The 20,239-nt window shown below is 55.5% G+C and overlaps 1 protein-coding gene across 2 annotated transcripts in view; it reads right to left on the minus strand.

Moving 5' to 3' along the window:
• The window catches only part of CELSR1 (cadherin EGF LAG seven-pass G-type receptor 1), a 129,200-nt gene that overhangs the window by 46,501 nt on the left and 62,460 nt on the right, over window positions 1-20,239 (minus strand). For both annotated transcript variants that reach the window (XM_074272097.1, XM_074272096.1), the window contains exons 3-5: window positions 9,768-9,990; window positions 7,043-7,158; window positions 4,980-5,068 (exon numbers count right to left, since the gene is read on the minus strand). In XM_074272097.1, coding sequence (XP_074128198.1) covers window positions 4,980-5,068; window positions 7,043-7,158; window positions 9,768-9,990 — 428 coding nt within the window. The remainder of the gene's footprint in view (window positions 1-4,979; window positions 5,069-7,042; window positions 7,159-9,767; window positions 9,991-20,239) is intronic.

Here is a 20,239-nt window from a genome sequence, read left to right on the forward strand (position 1 = left end):
TTTGGGAGTCTGCCTGCCAAAACAAACACAGGAACCGCAGCTATAAAAGTTTTTGCACAAATAAAGTGGGATCTAAACTAGCAAAGTGTTAATTGCTCATGGTTAGGTTGAGCCTATAGAATAAAAAATGACGATTCTACCTTGCCTGGCTAGCCCCTCCACCCCCACCCGCGGGGTTTTCACATGGCTCAGGGTTGCCATGGCGCCATCACATTCCCATGCCAGGTGACTGTCAGCAGCCCGGCCTGGGATGGAGAAAGGAAATGAGATTAAGGTATCTTTCCACTCCACTGATTGGGGGAGGAGGGCAAACATGACTGTTTTCCTATTGCTGCAGACAGAGGGACAGACAGATGGAGGGAGAGCCAGGCACCATCTGTGGGTGGCAATGAAACCCAAGCCAGCTCCTGGCCTGGGCAGGTGCCTCTGACCCATCAAAGAGCCCCATAACGCCTTGGATCCGGAGCCAGGAGGAGAGAGCGGATCGGAGCTACAGATGGCACTCTGTTCGTCCTATGGCAGTTTGGCCACCAGGGCCGGGGATCACAATGGCGGGGACCCTGGAGCCCATCTAGCCCGCTCCCCCCAGTGAGAGAAAGGTCCAGCACCCTTGGAGAATGAGCCTTAGCACCCCACAGCGGGACTGGGATTCGAACACACGTTCCCAGACTCTTTCCAGCAAGCTGTCCCTTTGTGGAGGGGCACTCCGGGCTGGAGGCGGCAGTTAGAGCTCAGGAGGGGTCGGGCGGCCGTCAGTGACTTCACGGAGGGGCAGGACGTGGAGGGAAGCGTGGGGCAGAGGAAGCCCGGGGGCCTGGCTCTCCAGAGGCCTGGGACGCAGCCTGCATCCCAGCTGGGCTCCCACCTGGAAGGTGATCCTCACTCGGCGGCTCAGAGGGAGGGACCAAGTGCTCAGAGAGGGACAAAGGATCACATCGCGGACCCACTGGAAATCAGCCCTTACATCTTCAGGTTTCCCTCAGCCTGTCTATGGTTTCAGGATTTGAAAAAGCCTTTTCCTCCCCAAAAAGCTGGACCCTGAGGCCTCTGCCCCCTGTCTGCTTAGGCAGCTGGTGCAAGAGAACAAGAACGGTTTTGGCAGCCCATCCTACCCCTCCCAGACTTGAGTCTCCTCATCTGTAAAATGGGTTCAGTAGTCTCAGGATCCTGCCAGCCCCGAGGGGCCACAAATCCTTCCTCAAACAACTTCACACCGAGGGAAGTCCTGTGTTCTAGGGGTAAAAGCGCTGGAATGGGAACAGACATTTGAGTTCAAGGAGCTGGAAAGCCCTGTGCCATCTCCGGGTGCCTCTGTTTCCCCCTCTGTAAAATGGGGGTGGAAGGGATAGACGCAGGATTACCTTCGGGGCTGACCCTCTGTGTGGCTCCAAGCACACTTTCATCCTCCCTTTCTTTGAGGCTGTGACATCCCTGCCTAATTAACCCTCTGTCTCCTGAACAGACTAGTTTCAAAAGCAGCATTCATGGGAAGTTTTACGCGCCGGCGTTAATTATAACCTACATTTATATGGTGCTTCAAGGGTTACAGAACCCTTTCTTTGCAAGTGTTCTTGGCCCATTTTACAGGAGAAGAAACTGAGGTAAAAAGAGGGCCCGGATGATTAAACAATGGTCTCTGTGTTAAGGCTGACAATGCACTTTCTCCGCACCCACCTTTCCAGGGAGGGGCCACAACTGTCATGGGTCTCATTTTACTCAAGAGGTGCAGAAAAGTCAATAATTACAGCAACGGCTTCTAGTTCTTTTGTGGTTGGAGGCTTTTCCTTGTAACTCTCCAGCGGGGGAAGGAATGGAAATACTAGTCTCGTTCTTCAGAAGAGTCAACTGAGGCTCAGAAAACTGAGTCATTTGAGCCAGCTTTGAGAGTGCTTTCCTCACAACCTTGGGAAGCTGAGGTGGGGCAATAGAGTATTGTTATTGTTCCCATTTCACAGAAGTGGAAACTGAGGCTTTTGAGGGCGTGCCTTGCTCTTAGGGTTCATTCTCCCAGGATGCTGGCTGGTCGGGCTGTTAATGGTTTCCCCAGACAGCCCCAAAGGGCGCCATGGGGTGAACCCGAGGATTCGGGCTGGGGCTAAGCCTTGGGAATTCCCAGATGTGCCCGACGGGCTGATTCTCTTTAAAGGAACGTCTGGCTGGGCATTTCTAAGTCTCAAGGCTGGCAGAGGGACGGATCTCAGAGAAAGCTTCTGTTCTTTGGGAGCGAGATTTAGTTACCACTGGGTCCGGCCGAATATTACCAAGGCAACGTTTAAGGCTGGGAGAGAGGGAGGATGGGCTCACCCTGAGTTTTCACATTGCCTCGCCCGCCCCTTTCTCCCAAGGTTCTCTCAACTTCGTGACTGGCCGATTTAACTCAACTCAGTCACAGCGGCCAGAAAGCCGGAACTGGACTCTAACACTGTGGCTCTGACCCCCCAAGAAAGAAGGGCAGAGGATTGCCGGTTTGCTCTCAAGGAGGGGGTTTCTCCACCAAGAGACCCCTCTGCCTAGGAGGTCGCGGGTCTAGATTCCAACACTTAAAAATGGGGGCTCTCTCTCTGCCATTGAGCAAGGACCCCTGGCCCTCGAATATCGCCCCAATCCCTCAGCACTCCCGGTGAGAATATCTTACGTTTCTGAGGCCCCCCTAAGCCTGGCCAAGCCCTTTGCATCCATTATTCCATAACACTCTATTCCTCGAGTGCTCTTGGGCCCCCTCTTTTCCCTCTTTGAAGTGCAGGGTGGGGACGTTTTAGAAAGGTTCAGCCCCTCCCTCCCCCTTCCAAAAAAAAAAAAAAAAAAATCAAGAAAGAAAAGCTCTGCAATACCAAACCCCATGGAAGCCTGCCCATCCCCCCAGATTCCTGGGCGAGGCCCCACAGCTTCCGTGGAAAGTGATTTTCACAGGCTTATGCTAACCAAACAGCGAGAAGAGGCCAAAGAGCTCCCCTCTCAGATGGCCTGGCGGAAATCACCAAGCCTGATGCAGGGCGGTCACTGAGGCCCAGAGAGCCCAGGAAGAGCAGAAATTCTATTCTTAGCCAGCCTTGGAGGTTCCCAGACTGCCTTCCTCACCACCCTCTTGGGAAGCCGAGGTGGGGCAATAAGGTAGTATCATTCCCATTTTACAGAGATGGAAACTGAGGCTGTTGGGGGAGTGCTGGGGAGTGGGCTTCAGTTACCCCATCTGTGAAATGCAGAGAGGAGGTTAGATCTTTGCCGCTCCGATCTAGAAGTTTTAAACCCCTTTTTTGTGTAGTTCTTAAAATAATATTCACAAAGGCATAAATACAATACGTAGGATTACAAAGGGAACTAATTCTAGGAAATGTAAGTATATATATATGTATGAACCCCTGATTCATTGGTAAATGGCCTTGTAAGGCACACAAGGGAATGACTTGTTTTTAACCGGACCTGACTTCACTACCTCTCCAGGAGCCCCCTTTCTATCGCTCCTCTCTCCATCCATCTTCCATGTGGCTGCCAAGACAATGCAGATCTGACCACGTCGCTCACGTGCTCAAGAACTGTCCGTGGCTCCCCACTGGTCCAAGAATGAGGCACCCGGCCTTGGCACTTGGAGCGGTGCAGTCCGGCTGTAGCCAGAGCTCCGTCTGGGTCTGGATCTGGGACCCCACACGCAGATCCATCGGGAGCCCAGAGCTTTGCGCAGCCCCATTGTTGTCCGGCGTTCGGGCTGCCCCCCCCAGCTCCTCCTGAGGAGGTGGGACCTTTCCCCAGCACGCTCCCCCACCCCTGGCAGGGCAGGTGCAGAGCTGACATTCTCATTGTCCCTGAGTAAACTCCAGCCCGGGACCACCCGCGGCCCTAAGCCTCCTGCACTGACTTCTTTTGTGGAGGGGGATCAAACCCCATTATTGGCGGAGGGCGTGTGCTTCCTCCCTGCGGTGACCCAGGTGGGCTACCTGGCCCTCCCCGGAGACCTAATCCTCCTTCAGGGCCGCTGGAAATGGCGATGAAAAGACCCCGCCCGTGGGGGGGGGCTGACTGGAGCAATCCCGCACCCACCTCTGCTCTCCTTCAGCAGCCGCTGAGGAGGCCGAGGACCTGGATTCAGATCTCGCTCCTAGGGCCCTCTCACACAGACCGCTGCCCCCTGACTGCGTTGGACGCCACGATCCCTGAGGATCCTCCCAGGACGTGATGCCCTGCTCCTGCTCCCCATCCCAGCATCACTGATCGGCTTGGACCTGCCAGGCCCCGGGAAGAGGCCGCGCTGGGCTTATCCACGTGGGGAGCGCCTCCAGCTCCTTTTTACACACAGTGACGCTGAGGGCCAGGCAGAACCCCCCCTCCTGGCTGTAACCCTGGGGGCTTCCAGGTAAGGGCTTCTTCCTTTTAACCCCACTCCTACTGGAGACAGGCAGCAGAGCGGCCCCCAGCACCCCAGGTTTCTGGCTGCAGCCCCCGAGCCGCGCCCGGGCACCCTTCCCTCTGGCTGCAGCCCCCGAGCCGCGCCCGGGCACCCTTCCCTCTGGCTGCAGCCCCCGAGCCGCGCCCGGGCACCCTTCCCTCTGGCCTCTGGGTGCCAGGTTTGGCCGCGCCCTTCCAAAGCACGGACAACTTCAGGGATTCCCCGTTAGCCTGGCGTTCAAGGCTCTCCACAAGGCTGTTCCTGAATTCGAGGCTCCTGCCCTCAGGGAGCACACCTCCTGGCCTCCCAGCCTCCCCTCCTTCTTGCCAGAACATCTGGCCCTTCTCCCCCACAGACCCCCTGCCCACGCCTCCGGACTCTGCTCGCCCCTCCCACACCGATGCCTGTGGATGCTCTTAATAGAGCGTCTCTGAATTGTATTTCTGTAGGATTCCAGATAATACAAAGCAGGCTGTTCTGTGTCCATGTGCCACACAGGTGCACCCCCCTCCCAACGCTGGGCTCTGTACACAGCAGGTGCTGCATAAGTGCTTATACAAAATGCCCCAGTAGATGACCCAACGAGCCCCTCGCTTACCTTGTTATAGTACTGCACCCGCACCGAATGCCACTGGCCATCACTCACGCCCCCCCGCACCAGGGGGGCCACAGTCGTCCTGGTCTCTCCTGCAGGGGGGCGAAAGGGGGCTTGGTCACTCTTCACCCCCCCCCCCGGAGGAGCCAGAGGACTCTCCTACTCACCAGCCGAGGAAACTGTGGCAAGGCCCCTCTCCTCCCCGCCCCCCAGACTGCCCCTCCCCAGGTGGCTCAGGGAGCTGAGATTTGGGGGAAGTCCTCCGCCAACTTAAAACCGCAACTGCTACCGGGAGGGGGCTTCCCCGAGGGACGGAGGCCCAGCCCCGCGCCTCCCCTGCCAGGACGGTGTGGCGGGGCTTCTCTGTGCCGGACGCTGTTCGGGGCTGGAGGTGAGCCGCTCTGGGCCTCGGCGGTGTCCCTGCGCCCTGTCTGCCTCAGTTTCCCCATCTGTAACTAAATGGAGATGGCACCTTCCTTCCCGGCAGTAGCCTGATAAGATTTTTAAAACTTGGCTGGACTTCAAACAACTTTTACTTACTGTTGCTCTTATTCTGATTATTGTTATTGTGGCTTAAGGCCCCGGACAGGGGAAGTGCCCTGGGGCCTCTGGGCATTCCCGGACCCTAATTAAGGGACGGGGAGTGGGAGGGTGGGGGAGGGAGGGAGGAAGGAACCCTCCGGCCTTTAATGAGATTATTTTGTATTAGGGACCCCAGGAGCTTGCCCTGAAAAGACCCTCTTCCTTCCCCCGACCCTGCCCTAGACAATAAACCCATTAGCAGGAGGCTCGGTCTGCACAAAGGCCTGGCTACAGATTAACTGGTCATTATCCCGGTCCCCAAGGGGGCTCATTCACTCCCTAGAGAGACTCCAGTCCCTGCTCCGGGGGCTGGGGAGAAATGGAGCTGGGGGCGGGGAGCCATGGGAGCCATGTCCCTGACCCCGGACTCTGGGGGGGGGAGGGAGCCATGGGAGCCATGTCCCTGACCCCGGACTCTGGGGGGGCCGGGGAGGGAGCCATGGGAGCCATGTCCCTGACCCCGGACTCTGGGGGGGCCGGGGAGGGAGCCATGGGTCCCATGTCCCTGACCCCGGACTCTGGGGGGGCCGGGGAGGGAGCCATGGGTCCCATGTCCCTGACCCCGGACTCTGGGGGGGCCGGGGAGGGAGCCATGGGAGCCATGTCCCTGACCCCGGACTCTGGGGGGGCCGGGGAGGGAGCCATGGGAGCCATGTCCCTGACCCCGGACTCTAGGGGGGGGGAGGGAGCCATGGGAGCCATGTCCCTGACCCCGGACTCTGGGGGGGGGGGCGGGGAGGGAGCCATGGGTCCCATGTCCCTGACCCCGGACTCTGGGGGGGGGGGGGAGGGAGCCATGGGTCCCGTGTCCCTGACCCCGGACTCTGGGGGGGGGGGGAGGGAGCCATGGGTCCCGTGTCCCTGACCCCGGACTCTGGGGGGGGGGAGGGAGCCATGGGTCCCATGTCCCTGACCCCGGACTCTGGGGGGGGGGGGGAGGGAGCCATGGGTCCCGTGTCCCTGACCCCGGACTCTGGGGGGGGGGGGAGGGAGCCATGGGTCCCGTGTCCCTGACCCTGGACTCTGGGGGGGGGGGGGCGGGGAGGGAGCCATGGGTCCCGTGTCCCTGACCCCGGACTCGGGGGGGGGGGAGGGAGCCATGGGTCCCATGTCCCTGACCCCGGACTCTGGGGGGGGGGGGAGGGAGCCATGGGTCCCGTGTCCCTGACCCCGGACTCTGGGGGGGGGGGGAGGGAGCCATGGGTCCCGTGTCCCTGACCCTGGACTCTGGGGGGGGGGGCGGGGAGGGAGCCATGGGTCCCGTGTCCCTGACCCCGGACTCGGGGGGGGGGGAGGGAGCCATGGGTCCCATGTCCCTGACCCCGGACTCTGGGGGGGGGGGAGGGAGCCATGGGTCCCGTGTCCCTGACCCCGGACTCTGGGGGGGGAGGGGAGGGAGCCATGGGTCCCATGTCCCTGAACCAGGGCTCCGAGGGCTCAAGGAGCTGATGGGCCTGAAGGGCGCAGGGAGGGGCGGGGCGCACCTGCTGAGAAGGTCAGCTGGATCTGTTCCTCGATGATCTCCAGGGCCAGGAAGTCATGCTTCTCATTGAAGCGGCCATTGTAGAGGAGAAGGGCGTTCCTCTCTCTGGTGGCAAACCTAGGAGACACAGAAGCAGCTGGGGAGGGGCCCCGAGGGGAAGCAGGGGCTGAGAGGGAGGGAGCGCCCCGGGTGACGAGACCCCACCACTGAACGGGACCCCATCCGCCGGACAGGACCCCATTCAGCAGCTGGGACCCCATCCGCCGGACAGGACCCCATTCAGCAGCTGGGACCCCATCCGCCGGACAGGACCCCACCCACGAGAGACAGGGCAGCCCACGGGGGGCCAGAAGCAGCAGGAAGGTAGGGACCTGCCCTCTATGTCCTGACAGCCCCAGTGCCAGACACGGTACCTGGATGCTGGCTGACTATCACCTAGTGGTCTCCCCTTTACCAAGTCAGAGCAGCCTCGAGCGGCCATGGGCCCAGCCCCCAGTGAGCTCTCTCTGTAGGAGCGGGATGTGAGCGGTGCCGACCCGTCCAAGGTTTCACTGACCCCTAGTTTGTCAAAACCAAGTCTGGCCTACTGGACATAGCCAAAGGTGCCTCGGCTACCCAGAGGGCGAGATGAGGACTCGGTTTCCAGCGGCACCTAAAGGCGCTTCCCTGTGTGTGAGGGGGGAGGGGGCGGCCTTCATGGGAAAGAATGCAGGGGGCCCGTCCCTGGCCCAGAGCCAAGGCCCTTCCCTCGGATCACTGATTTCTGGAGCCTCCTCCTGCAAGCTGCAGGACAGGGTGGCTGAGCAGCAACGGCTTCTGGTTTCCCTTATCTCAGCTCTCCTCTCCAAAGCCCCTGGGAGCAGCAGAGCTCTCGTGCTTTTCAAAAAAGTGGCTTGAGTCTTTGAAGGGCCACAGGTCCTGCCCAAGTCTTGACAAGTCGGAATTCCACGGCAGCCCTCCGAGCCAGGAATCTGCACGTTGGCTGGAATGCAGGAAGACCAGGGGCTCGGCAGCCATCACATCCGTGACACATCCGTGTCGGGCTCCAGCTCGGAAAAGAGCTCGTTTCCTGGCAAAACGCTCAGGGCCGAGATCCGAGACTGCGGCCAGGGAGAAAATAGACCCTGAGCGCTCAGGCCTTCTGGGAGCAGTGGGGAGTCCCCAGAGGGAGAGATCTGCCCGACCGGCGACCAGAGACGGGGTGCCTCCGGAGGATTCGCTGGAACTCCAGTCTGGGGCAATGCAAAGGTTTACCGGGATGAGCTCCCTCCTCCGGTTCTGTCCAAGCTGGAATGGTGGGCTGAAGGTGATCATAATTGTAAATATGTGGTATTATATGTATAGGTACTATCCTAATTAAAAGATAAAATAAAATAAAAGTAAACAGAGGTAAAAGTAAAGTTCAACTTTTTAAAAGTTCCAAGGAACTGAAAATTGATGGATGCTCATCAGCTGGAGAATGGCTGACTAAGAAACGATGTGAATGTAATGGGATATTAGTGGTGAGCAGGCTGACGTCAGAAAAGCCTGGAAAGACCTCCATGAACTGATGCTGAGTGAAGTGAGCAGGACCAGGAGAAGATTGGACACAGTAACAAGATTATATGATGATTAACTGTGATGGACCTCCGGCTTTTCAACAACGAGGTGATTCAGGTCAATTGCAATAGACTTGTGATGGAGAGAGTCTTCTGCGACCAGGGAGAGGACTATGGGGACTGAGTGTGGATCGCAACATTGTATTTTCACATGTTTAACTCAGAGAAAATTTGGGTGTCAAGATGCTGTCTTCGAGTGCTGAAAAGGCTCTGGGCTCTCTTGGAGGAAAGAGGGAGACACATATGATGGCTGGGCTCCAGGGAATAGAACTAGGAGCAACAGGTGGGAGTTACAGAGAGATAAACTGAGACTGGGTCCTGGGCTGGCCCTGACACTCTCCAGGCGTCTGAGGCTTCAGCAGCTGGAAGGTGGCAAAGGTCTGGTGGCCCAGGCTCCCTGCTTTGGCCTTCGGTCTCACCCCAGCTTCTTCCCAGTCGAGTCCGAGCATCATCCGGTCCTCGCCGGTTTCTGAAAGCCCAGAACTTGCATGCAGATAATGGTCAGAATTACCCTGGGCCAGGCCAGGCCTCTCACTGACCTACGATTTCCAGAGTCCACCTCTCAGTGTGAGTAACTATCGAGAAGGAACGCTCACCAGCCCCCGGCGGGCCTCTTCTCACCCCATCACACCTTCCTGGGGAATCTGGCAGGTAAATGTGAGCGGGGGGGGGGGGGTTCTCAGAGGGGTGGCGGGCCGGGGCTGAGCTAGGATCAGGACTCAGAGGGGTGACTGGGACCAGGACACCGAGGGTGGCTGGCCGAGGCTGAGTGGGCACTGGGGCTCAGAGGGGGGGCGGGCAGAGGCTGAGCTGGCACTATTCACCAGTCACTGGCTTGGTGCAAGGACCCCATAGGGCAGTCCTCACAAGCCTTGAAGTAATCCTAGGCCCTAAGGAGAATCTGGGAACATTTGCCCCACAGACTAATTTCCCAGAGCCAGCAGCGGGGGTCTGAGTCCTTGCTGGCCGTGGGTCTTCGCTGCACCCGCTCCCAGGTCCCCGACTCACTCTGCTTTCCTCCAGGGCCCAGCGGGGTGCTGAGGGGCCCTGGAAGCCCCCAAGGGGAGGTCTTTGGCACGTGCCCGCCCCACAGAGTGCTCTGGGGTGACGAGGACGAGGGGAACTCACGTGAGCGAGAGCGTGAAGTGGAAGCGCTGGCGGAGCCCCTTGAAGGTGACGAAGGACTGGGCCGGGAAGCTGCGCGTGGTCACCCCACAGTAGGGCTTCTCGTACTCTCCGGGGGGACACTCGCACTTGAAGCCGCCCACCAGCAGGTTGACGCACCTGCCGCCGTTCTTGCAGACGCCGGGCGCGCAGCGGCCGGAGCGGGCGTTCACCTCACAGAATTCTCCTGGTGGACACGGGCAGAGGGGAGACAGAAAGGGAGGTGAGAGGAAGAACAGCATGACCTCACAGAGCCCAGCGGGAGGTTGGCAGGGACATTATTCTCCCATTTTACAGGTGAGGAAACTGGGCTAGAGCAGCTGGGTGGCTTGGCTAAGGTCCCACAGAGCTAAGTGCCAGAGTCGGGATTTGGATCCAGGTCTTTTTTGATTTCAAGTTCCAAGGTAACCAGGGTGACACAGCTAATAAGTGTCTGAGACTGCCTTTGAACTCAGGTCTTCCTGACTCAGTCTAACGCTCTATTCACTGCCTCACCTGACACACAGTAGGACCATGGGCCTCCCCAGATTCAGGAGTGGGTATGTCTGGCCGGGTTGGGGGGGGAGGGGGATGATGGAGGAAAAGCTCCCCCCCACCCTCCCACTCCAGCCAGGAGAGAGCAGGCTCCTCCCTGCCCTGCCCCATCCCGGGGCAGAGCTGGGCAATATCTGCCCTGGGGAGGTCAGAGGGGGAGGGACGGCCCAGCCCGCAGCCTAATGCTGCTGTCAGGGGAGGGGGGTCAGGCCAGTGATGTTAGTGCCTCACGCAGGGGAATATTATTATTCTCATTTCAGAGAGAAGTAAACTGAGGCTCAAATCTGGGATAAGTTGGGTGGCCTGCTTCCCACTACAGAAGCCACCCAGACCCCCACCCGACCATCCCCCAGCAAGCTCCATTTCTTGCCACTGAGTCAGCGATTCAAAGGGGATAGAGAGGGAGAAAGAGACAGAGACAGACAGAGGAAAAGGCACAGAGGGAGAGACACAGAAAACGAGAGATAGAGACAGAGAGACAGAAAGAGGAAGATGGAGAGACAGAGACAGATACAGACAGAGGGAAAGGCACAGAGGGACACAGAAAACGAGAGATGGAGACAGAGAGACAGAAAGAGGGAGATGGAGAGACAGAGATACCGAGACAGACACAGGGAGACAGAGAGAGGCATCTGTGATGAGAGACCACAGTTCACCAATCACTCTCTGAGAGCTTCCAGTCAGAAGCCATGGCTGGCCAAAGCTATGGCCTTCCTGGCCTTCCTGCCTGTGGCCTTCCTGGCCTTCCTGCCTGTGGCCTTCCCTCTCCCTCCGGGCCCTGCTTTGCTCCAGGCCTCTGCCTGGCTCTTACAGCTGCCCTTAGTTTCTTCCTGCAGCCTCTTGGGGCACCCTTGGTTTTCTTGCTCGGTACACGTCAGTCACTGCCCAGTGTGGGCAGGCGGGCGGCCCCAGTCTTTTCTATAGAAGTTTAAAACATTTCCTAAAGCTAATAACCCTCCGATTACAAGTCACTATGTGACTTTCCAAAGCTTCCCTCGGAGAAAGTTCAAGATCCCCAACTGCCAGGTTCTCCAGCACCTCCTTTGAAGGGGAACCTTGGCCGGTTCCCTGATCTGGAGCTGAGAGGGACCCTGGCAGAGCCAGAGCCTCCTGCTCTTGTCTCCGGCCCCCCGGCCCCTCAGGCTGCTGAAGCCCAGGCCCGGGCCTTCTCAGTCACAGCTGAAATGGAGAAAATAAACAGCCCGGGATCATGAAGGAAATGGGTCTCTTGAGACACAGTGACACACCAGCTTCGGGACAGGGCGGCCCAGCCACTGGAGGACTTCAGCCACACTCTGCAATATTTAAAAGATGTTTTGTGGTATGAAAAGCTGGACTATGGCTTTTGTAGCAGCAGCTGTCGGCTTGTTGTCTCCCCCAGGGAGGACGGGGATTGGCTTCCACTTTTGTGTACCCAGCACTCGGCACTGGACATGGTATGCAATAGGTGCTTAGTAAAAGCACACTGAGTTGATTTTAGGACTGGCAGGGTCTATAGAAAAATCTCAGCCCTCTGCACCATGGATAATGATAATAACAGCTGCCAGTGTGTATGTTGCCGTACTCTCGGGGCTATCTGCAGGGAAGGAAACTGAGGCTGAGGGACTTGCCCAGGCGGCCAGCTGGGAGGAGCTGGCACTCAGGGTGTCCCTGTTAAAGTTGGCTTCGAGGTACAGTACATTCCTGCAGAACAAAGGAGCCCGAGTGAGGGGGGAGAGACTGAGAGGCTGCCACTGAACCGTGACCAAACAAACAAAGAAAGTGGCCAGCCCCAGCCCCGCAGCTCCCAGCATCCTCTGCTCCAGCACCTCCTTGGAAGCCTGGGTTGTTTTGGGACACCTCCATTTCTAAAAGGGACTCCAGCCCAGTTTCGAGCAACTCACCGTGCTTTCCTCCCTTTGGACAGTCTCAGCGACCCCCTCCCCAGCTCCCATCTCCACACCTTTGCACCGGCTGTCCCTCATCCCTACGGTGCTCTTCCCCTTCATCTTGTTTCTCTGGCTTCTCATCCACCTCTCCAGAGGGCTTCTCCTGCTCCCTCCCGGGCACTGACTCCCCCGGAAGTTACCTTGTATCTCTCTCCCCATATCTGATATGTATAAGTTGTCTTCCTGGTTACAATGTAACCTTGAATGTTTAGACTTGCCTCTCCTGTGTCCACTGAGCATAATGTCTGCTAATCAACCATTCAATAAGCATTTATTTAGCTCTTTCTGTATGCCAGAGGACAAATCCTGGCTCCCTCCTTTCTAAGCAACAAAGCTTCTCGACTGGCCCCATAGGGTCGTGGCTTTAGGGCCCCCCTCTCCCCCTCCCCACCTTTTTTTTTTTTTTTTTACAAATGAGGAAACAGCTAGAGAAACAAAGTGGGAATAAGTGGCAGACGCAGGATTTCCGCTCAGATCTTCCAACTCTAAACCAGCTCTCCCCACTGTTCATGTCCTCTCTCGCCCCTCAGTTTCCCCACTTGTAAAATATCCAAAATATTGACATTCCTGTATCTGCCGGGCTGTTACTTTTATCAGGGTTAAATGGGAATAATGCTAATAGAGTCTGTGATTCTTATTATTTCTCTCTGAGCCTCAGCTTCCCCATCCATCAAATGGGGCTATTCATACCTAAACGGCCGACTACCAGAGAGAACAAAGTGCCTCGTAGAGCCTAACGTCTGGTAGAGAGACGTCAGGGGCTCATCATTCTCACTGATGGAGTGCCGTTCCTCCGCAGGGCCCTCTGAGGTCAGCATCACAGGCTTGATTAACCCTCTCCCCGCTGCGCACTCCCCAGGGACCTGTCTTGACCTGTAGAGAAGCCCAGCGCTCTCCCAGCAGCCCGCCCCCCACCCCCTACTCGGATTTTTGTTGCTGATGCAAATATCCACACAATGGAGGCTCTTTGACAAATCTGAAGCTGCCTGCTCTGCAATACAATGATCCCAGCGCCCCGGGAGAGTCCCGAGAAAGGACTAAGAATTCCGAACGCAGATCAAAGCTGGCGAGTCTCGCTTTTTTGTTTTCTGCTTTTTTTCGGGGCTTTTCCTTTTTGTTCTGATTCTCCTTGTGCAGCAAGAAGAACGTGGAAATATGTTTACATGATCGCACACGTATGACCTACATCAGATTGCTAGTCATTTGGGGGGAGGAGAGGGAAGGAAAAAAAAATGGAAACTCAAAATCTAATTTCAAAAATATTGAAATAGCATGTAGGTGGAAAAATACTATTTATCCCAAATAAGTAAATATTTGTGCTTTATTAAAGAATGATTATTTAATGATTAAATATTAAAATTAATTAATATTTTAAAAATAAGTAAGTAAATAATGAAAGCTACAAGTTTAGAAGCTAATGGCCAAAATAATAAGGAATCGCAGAGAAAATGGCCTGTGTTTCCTTGTAAAAAAAGTCCCTGAATGGAGTTCCAGCCTGGAAAAAACCCGAGGGAAAGGTGCAGACTAGGTCCCTGGGTCCTAGATGAAGTATGCTCAGAATTGGTGGGTGTAGTTCCTACATGGGAGGTCCCTGACAGATTACAGAGTCTCGGAGGTGGGGGCGGGGGTCTGAAAAGAGAAAGTGAGGAGTCTGGGAGAGTTATGCCGGAATGTTAGCACTCTGCTAGACTGCACCACCCAACCTGCTCATTTTGCAGGCAAGAGGACTTGAAGTTGAGAGAGAGAATACAAAGCATTTAGAGCACCTACTATGCGCCAGGCACTGACTAAGGGCTTTAATAATTGTCTCTCAATAGATCCTCACAATGACTCTGGTGGATAGGTATTTTCACTCCCTTTTTACAGTTGAGAAAACTGAGACAAACAGCTGAAGTGACACAGCCAGCAGAGGTCTGAGGCTTGGATTTCTTTCTTTCTTTCTTTCTTTTTTTTTTTTTTTTTTTTTTGAGGCTGGGGTTAAGTGACTTGCCCAGGGTCACACAGCTAGGAAGTGTTAAGTGTCTGAGACCACATTTGAACTCTGGTCCTCCTGAATTCAGGGCTGGTGCTCTCTCCACTGCGCCACCTAGCTGCCCCCTTGAGGCTTGGATTTCAACTCAGATGGTCCTGATTTAGCACTTTGTGCCCTGCATAGCCCAGGCCTGAGGTTCCTGACCTTCTCCCCACCCTGCCAGGCTTTTCTCTCATTACCAGGTGACTGCTCACTTCAGTTTCTACTGTGGTTTTTCATTAGCCGTTTCCTCTCTCTCTGGGGGGAGATCAGTCGCTTGGTCTATAATAAGTGTGGGCTAACGACTCCAAAGGAATCCGACCCCCCTCCCCCACAAAGCCTCTCTTCCCCATCAGCCTGCTGTGGGGGAGGGAAGCCGGGAGCTGGTCTTGGAGCCAGAGGCTCCAACCTCATCCCGATGTGACTGGAGAAAGGAGGGGGATTCCACACGGGAGCTCCAACAGTCAACTTCCCAAGGACATCCGGATCCCGAGGGGGCAGGGTGACTGGAAAACAGGCAGGGAGACCTCGGGGCCGCCATGAGAGAGTGGGGGCTGCTGGGATGTGGGGCGGGGACACTCGTTCCATCCCGGGTGCAGTCGTTTGGACGTCGCTAAGCTGGAGCACGTCCGGGAAGGGTGACATGGATGGAGAAGAGTCCTGTCCACCGAGGGAGGACCAAGGAGGAAATGGGCACGTGGAGCTTTGGAAGAGAAGCATGGGAGCCAGGACAATTGTTCCCTGGCTGGCAGTGACAAGTTTCCTTGCATAGGAGGCAGGCACCCGGAAACCGAAAGGGACCTTTTGGACAATGCCTCATTTTGCAAAGAGGGAAACTGAGGCTCAGAGAGGGCCTCAATGGACTCTCCCCGGATGCTAAGCCATGTCCAGGCCGGAGGCTCCATGTGCCACACCGCACTGTCTCCCTAACTACGGAGATGACAGCAACAACAAACAGAAAATAAACCAGCAGCCTCACCCCTGGGAGTCAGCTTTCAGCCTCCCCTCATATAATTTTGTGGCAAGTTCCAAAGTGCATTTGAGAAGCTGCTCCCACCAAGCCACAAAGCAGGCAAGTGCGACTGTCAGCACTCCCGCTAAGGGCCCGGAGATGAGCTGCAATCTGATAGCCACGTTTAATAATGCACAGCTCCTGAAGAAAGCTGCGGGATGATGGGGAGGGGCCCAGGGACAGGAGGGGAGCTCTGAAAAACGAAAGAAATGTGCTCTTCTTCAGCGGTGCAGCTAGAAATTGGGGGTTCCCAGGAACCCTGGGCAAGATCTTTCTCCTGTGGCCTCAGTTTCCACAGCTGAAAAAAGAGGGGATTGGGCTACATGACTTCTGAGAATGCTCCTAGCTCTGATTTTCCCTATTCTAAGGCTCCTCACACTCTGACATCTTCTATTCTCAAGTTCCTCCCCCTTGATATCCCCTGTTCTAAGCTCCTTCCCGGCTCTGACATCCCCTGTTCTAAGCTCCCTCCCGGCTCTGACACCCCCTGTTCTAAGCTCACTCCCAGCTCTGACATCCCCTGTTCTAAGCTCCCTCCCGGCCCTGACATCCCCTGTCCTCAGGCCCCTCCTCCTCTGACATCCCCTGTTCTAAGGTCCTTCTCACTTTGAGCCTTTGCTCTAGAATTCTCCGCCCCCCATATCTGACATCCTCGTGGGGGACCACACCAGCTCCATCAGTCACAGAATCAGCCCTGTTTCCCTTTTAGGCCTGAGGACAAACCTCGCCTCCCCCACCCAATCAAAGTGTTCCTCAGCACTTAGGGACAAAGGCTTCTCTCTGCCCCCTCCACCAGGTGTCTCTGTCCCAGAACGAACTTGACCTGGTTTCATGGGTCAGATTCACCACCTGCGGGGCAGATGGGCCAAGGAGGGCTAGTGGAGGGAGAGCCTGCTAAATCAGCGGGGCTTGGGATCAGGTGTGACACGCACTGACTGCTGGGCGAGCCTTCCTTTGTTTTCCCCGCCCCTGCCCAGAGTCTCCGGAAGCGCTAAATGGCCAGCAGGAGTCATCTGCGCCTACGGGGAGCCCCGGGAACACCCAGGCCAGGGGTCCAGGCCCGATCATCCTGGGGAAGAATAGCTGTTTTCCCAAAGGCCCCCATGACTGGCCGCACATCTGACTTTCTGGTGGAATATTGAACCGTTCTGTTCCGGCTATGGACTCCATTCTCTGTTGGGTCATTAAATACCCCAAAAGCGCCTCTGGACCAGTGCTGGAGGCCGGACATCAGAGCTGCCCGGAAGGAGCTTCCACTCTCCAGAAGGAGCTTCCACTCTGGGGGAACCACGGCACAGAGGAGGGTTACAAAGTATGTATACAGGGAGCAATCCTCCAGGATCCGGGGGAGGGCAGGGGCTGGCCTCTCCGGCCTTCCCCCCCCCCCGCCCCCCACAGTCTGGCGGCTAATAAGTGTGACTTGGGGCAGCCCAGCTCGGGAAAGGGACGGGGGCTGGGCTATCTTTCCGGCTCGGCCTCTCTGTTCCTCTGACACCACACAGAAGCGAGCTCAGGGACAATCAGAACTCCCTCGGCATCTGAGCCAGCCGCTGATCGGCAGAGGCTGTGCGTGAGGCCCATGGGCAGGCCTGGGAGAATGAGGGCAAGAAAGGCTCCATGGTCCGGGGGAGGGGCAGCTAATGGTGCCGGCAGAGAGGGTCTGAGGGGGGCTCAACAGGGGTTCCACTGACTTCTTAGGATCCATGCTCTTAGGCTGGAGCCAGAAAGGACCCCAGGAACCATCCGCTCCAAACCCTTCATTCTGCAGCTGGAGAAACTGAGGCAGGAAGATGAAGGGATTTGCCTAAGGCTACACAGAGAGCAAAACAAGAAATAACCCACGGAAATCTGGAGCACAGAGTGGCTCAGCTCTCTCCCCTCCTCAGCAGGCCCCAGAGCTGTTCCCTCCGTCACAAACAATGTCACACTCCTTCCCCAGCGGCCACCCTGGCCAAGGCTCATGCTTGGTTTGGCTCTCGCCCCTCCCCGCCCCATAGCCTCTAATGCCCTCTGGCCCCAGCCTCTACTCTCCCAGGGCTGGCTTGGCTACCAGGAAAGATCCTGAAGAAAAAGCACCCGGAGACCTGCCAAGCTTCCGCCCCAGGAAAGCCGCTGCGTTCATTTAGAGGGGTCGGGGAGACAGCCTGCCGTGGGGCCCGGGGCCCGGGCTTTCAGGTGTTCTACTAACCCAGGTCTTATTCTGCATGCCCCGAGCACTGCGCAGATGCAACCAGCTGGTCCCAGAGGTCAGAACAAGGTGCCGTTTCCCCTACAAAATATTCCACTTCCCACCATTCGGCCTCTGTCCCCCACAACTACAACGCTCTCCCTCCTCATATCTCCCTCTTGGAATTGCTTGGTTCAGGCACGTCTTCTACTGAAGACTCTATTGATATCCTTGTTATTATTCCCCCCCCCAAAAAAAAAGAGCATCTCCCTTCTATTTGGCCAGGCTCTGAGCTTCAGAGCCATCCCTCACTCTGCCAAACATCCTCCTCCCCCTGTCCAAGGTCAGCCAATTCTGGTTTTTTTCAGCATCTCTCTTGTCCCCAGATCTGGCTCTTATCACCTGCAGCCCACGTGGTTTCCCTGGGCAGTTATATGCCCACTGCCAGCCTCTCTCCTCATTCCAACTTCCACACCTACTTTGTCTATATTTGATTTACATGCAGTGTAGACCTTGCTGCCTAGGCTGGGCGCGGGGCTGGAGGGAGGGGGCAGGAGTTATTTTCTTTGGGTCTGTTTCCCCCCCCCCCCCCCAGCAGGATGTTTGGCACAAAGCAGGTGCTCAACAAGAGCTGGTGCAATGGAATTAAACTAGGAAACTTGCCTGGGGCAGGAAAAAGAGTAGAGTCAGGGACCAAGGTTCAAATCCTGCCCTCGCCATTTGTCCCTAGGTGATCATGGGCAAGTTCCCTCCCCTTCCTGATGTGAGGCTCTTCAGCTGTTCAAGGAGAGATTTAGGCACAGCGGGCTTTGACATTATTCCAATTCTGGAGTTAGTCTAGTCACTGAATTAAAGGAGGGAGGTTTTCTCTGGATGTGGGTGGAAAACAATAAATTTCTATCCAACTGAGCTGTCCAACAATGAAAGGGCTGCCTGGGGAGGAAACAGGGAGGAAGGAGTGTGGAGGCCTAGGTTTGCCTTCCTGCCCTTCTTTGGGGGAGGGAGGTGACCACCTGGCAAGGTTGTAGAGAAGAACCCGATGAGCTTTGGGAGAGAACCTCCTCACTCTGAGATTCTGTCACTTGGAATCGCAGCCTTTCTGCTTATTAGCTATGTGACGTAGGAGGCTTCCTGACGATCAGAGCATAAGGGGCCACCTCTGGAACTAGCGGGCCCTTCTTGTAGTGGCTCCCCAAAGGTTGGAAGAGCTGTTTGTTGGCCTGCCCCTTTCTACCCTCAAAACTCTGTTCCAGTCATTTTCTACATAAAGTCTTTTGAGTGTTCTAGCTTTCTCCATATGTGTTTGTGTGTATATATATATGTGTGTGTGTGTGTATGTATACATGTATATGCACACAGATATTCATAAGCACATATATTCTGTGTATATATATATGTATATATAATTTTGTGTGTGTGCTTATTTCTGTATACCTCATCTCCCTTGATAGAATGTATGTTCTTTTAAGGTAGATACAGTTTCCCTCTGGTTCTATACCTAATACCTTTCCCAGTACCCAGTACACAGTAGGCACTTAATAAGTGCTTGAGGATTGACTGATTCTGTCCAGGTATAGTCTGGCTTTGCTCTCTCCCTTGGGCCCTGCCTCTGAGACTCTAACAAGGGCCCTTTTAAAGATGCCCATCTGCTCTCCCTGGAGCCCTCTCCCTCCAAATGGGCTTGAGAGTGATTTCCCAGGACTGTGGCACACCCGGTTTTCAAATGTAAATAGTAAAAGGCTCTCCAGTGCCAGGGAAACCATTTGCGGTTGGTTTCTCGTTCTGTTGCCTGGGATTACCCGTGCAGACATGAGATCTGAGATCTCAGTAAACCAGAATAATCAGGATGTATATTCTGTCTGTATTTGCCTTCAACCCAGTCTGGCCTTTTCAAGGGTCTGATGTGTTGAGGCCCATGACTGTCTGGAATCCCTGGCACCCAGTGACCTCCTCAGCGCTGACTGCGTCCCAGCCCAACCCGCTCCTCTGAGCCCCTGCATTTCCTGGCCTCCTCAGCCCAAACTCCTCCTGTCCTCCCTCCTCTCACTCTCCCGGGCTTTCATTTTAGAGAAGAGATGGGAAGAACTCCAGCCTAAGAGGCAGAATCCTTGGTTCTGCTCCTTCGCAGCTCTGTAACTTTGTGTAAGTGCTCTGACCCTAACTGGGGTCAGAACTACGGTCTCGGGAGCATCCTCTGGAGAATGGAGGGGTTAATGCCTTGGAATCCTAATCTCTGAAAGTACTTAGCACAATGCTCGGCACATAGCAAATGTGCCTTCTTGGTGTGTCTGGCTCTGTGTATACATACGTGCATCTATATGTGTGTGTGTGTGTATAATATACGCTATTATGAATTATACTAAGAAAATTCCCCAATATCCATATGTGTATATACAAACATACATATATGGTATTATGAATTATACCAAAATGCCCAAAATATCCACCTATGCTATTTTGAATTATACTAAGAAAAGGCCCCAAATAACTGACCATACCTATACACACACACACACACACACACACACACACACATATATATATATATATATTATTTGGGGTATATGGGTATATATACAAATATATGTACTATTATGAATTATATTAAGAAAATGGCGGGGCAGCTAGGTGGCGCAGTGGAGAGAGCACCAGCCTTGAATTCAGGAGGAGCCGAGTTCAAATCTGGTCTCAGACACTGCACATTTCCTGGCTGTGTGACCCTGGGCAAGTCACTTAACCCCAGCCTCAGGGGAAAAAAAAAGCCCAAAATATCCACACCTATAT

This window comes from Sminthopsis crassicaudata, chromosome 5, assembly GCF_048593235.1.
Source record: "Sminthopsis crassicaudata isolate SCR6 chromosome 5, ASM4859323v1, whole genome shotgun sequence".
In the NCBI taxonomy this organism is placed as follows: domain Eukaryota; kingdom Metazoa; phylum Chordata; class Mammalia; order Dasyuromorphia; family Dasyuridae; genus Sminthopsis; species Sminthopsis crassicaudata.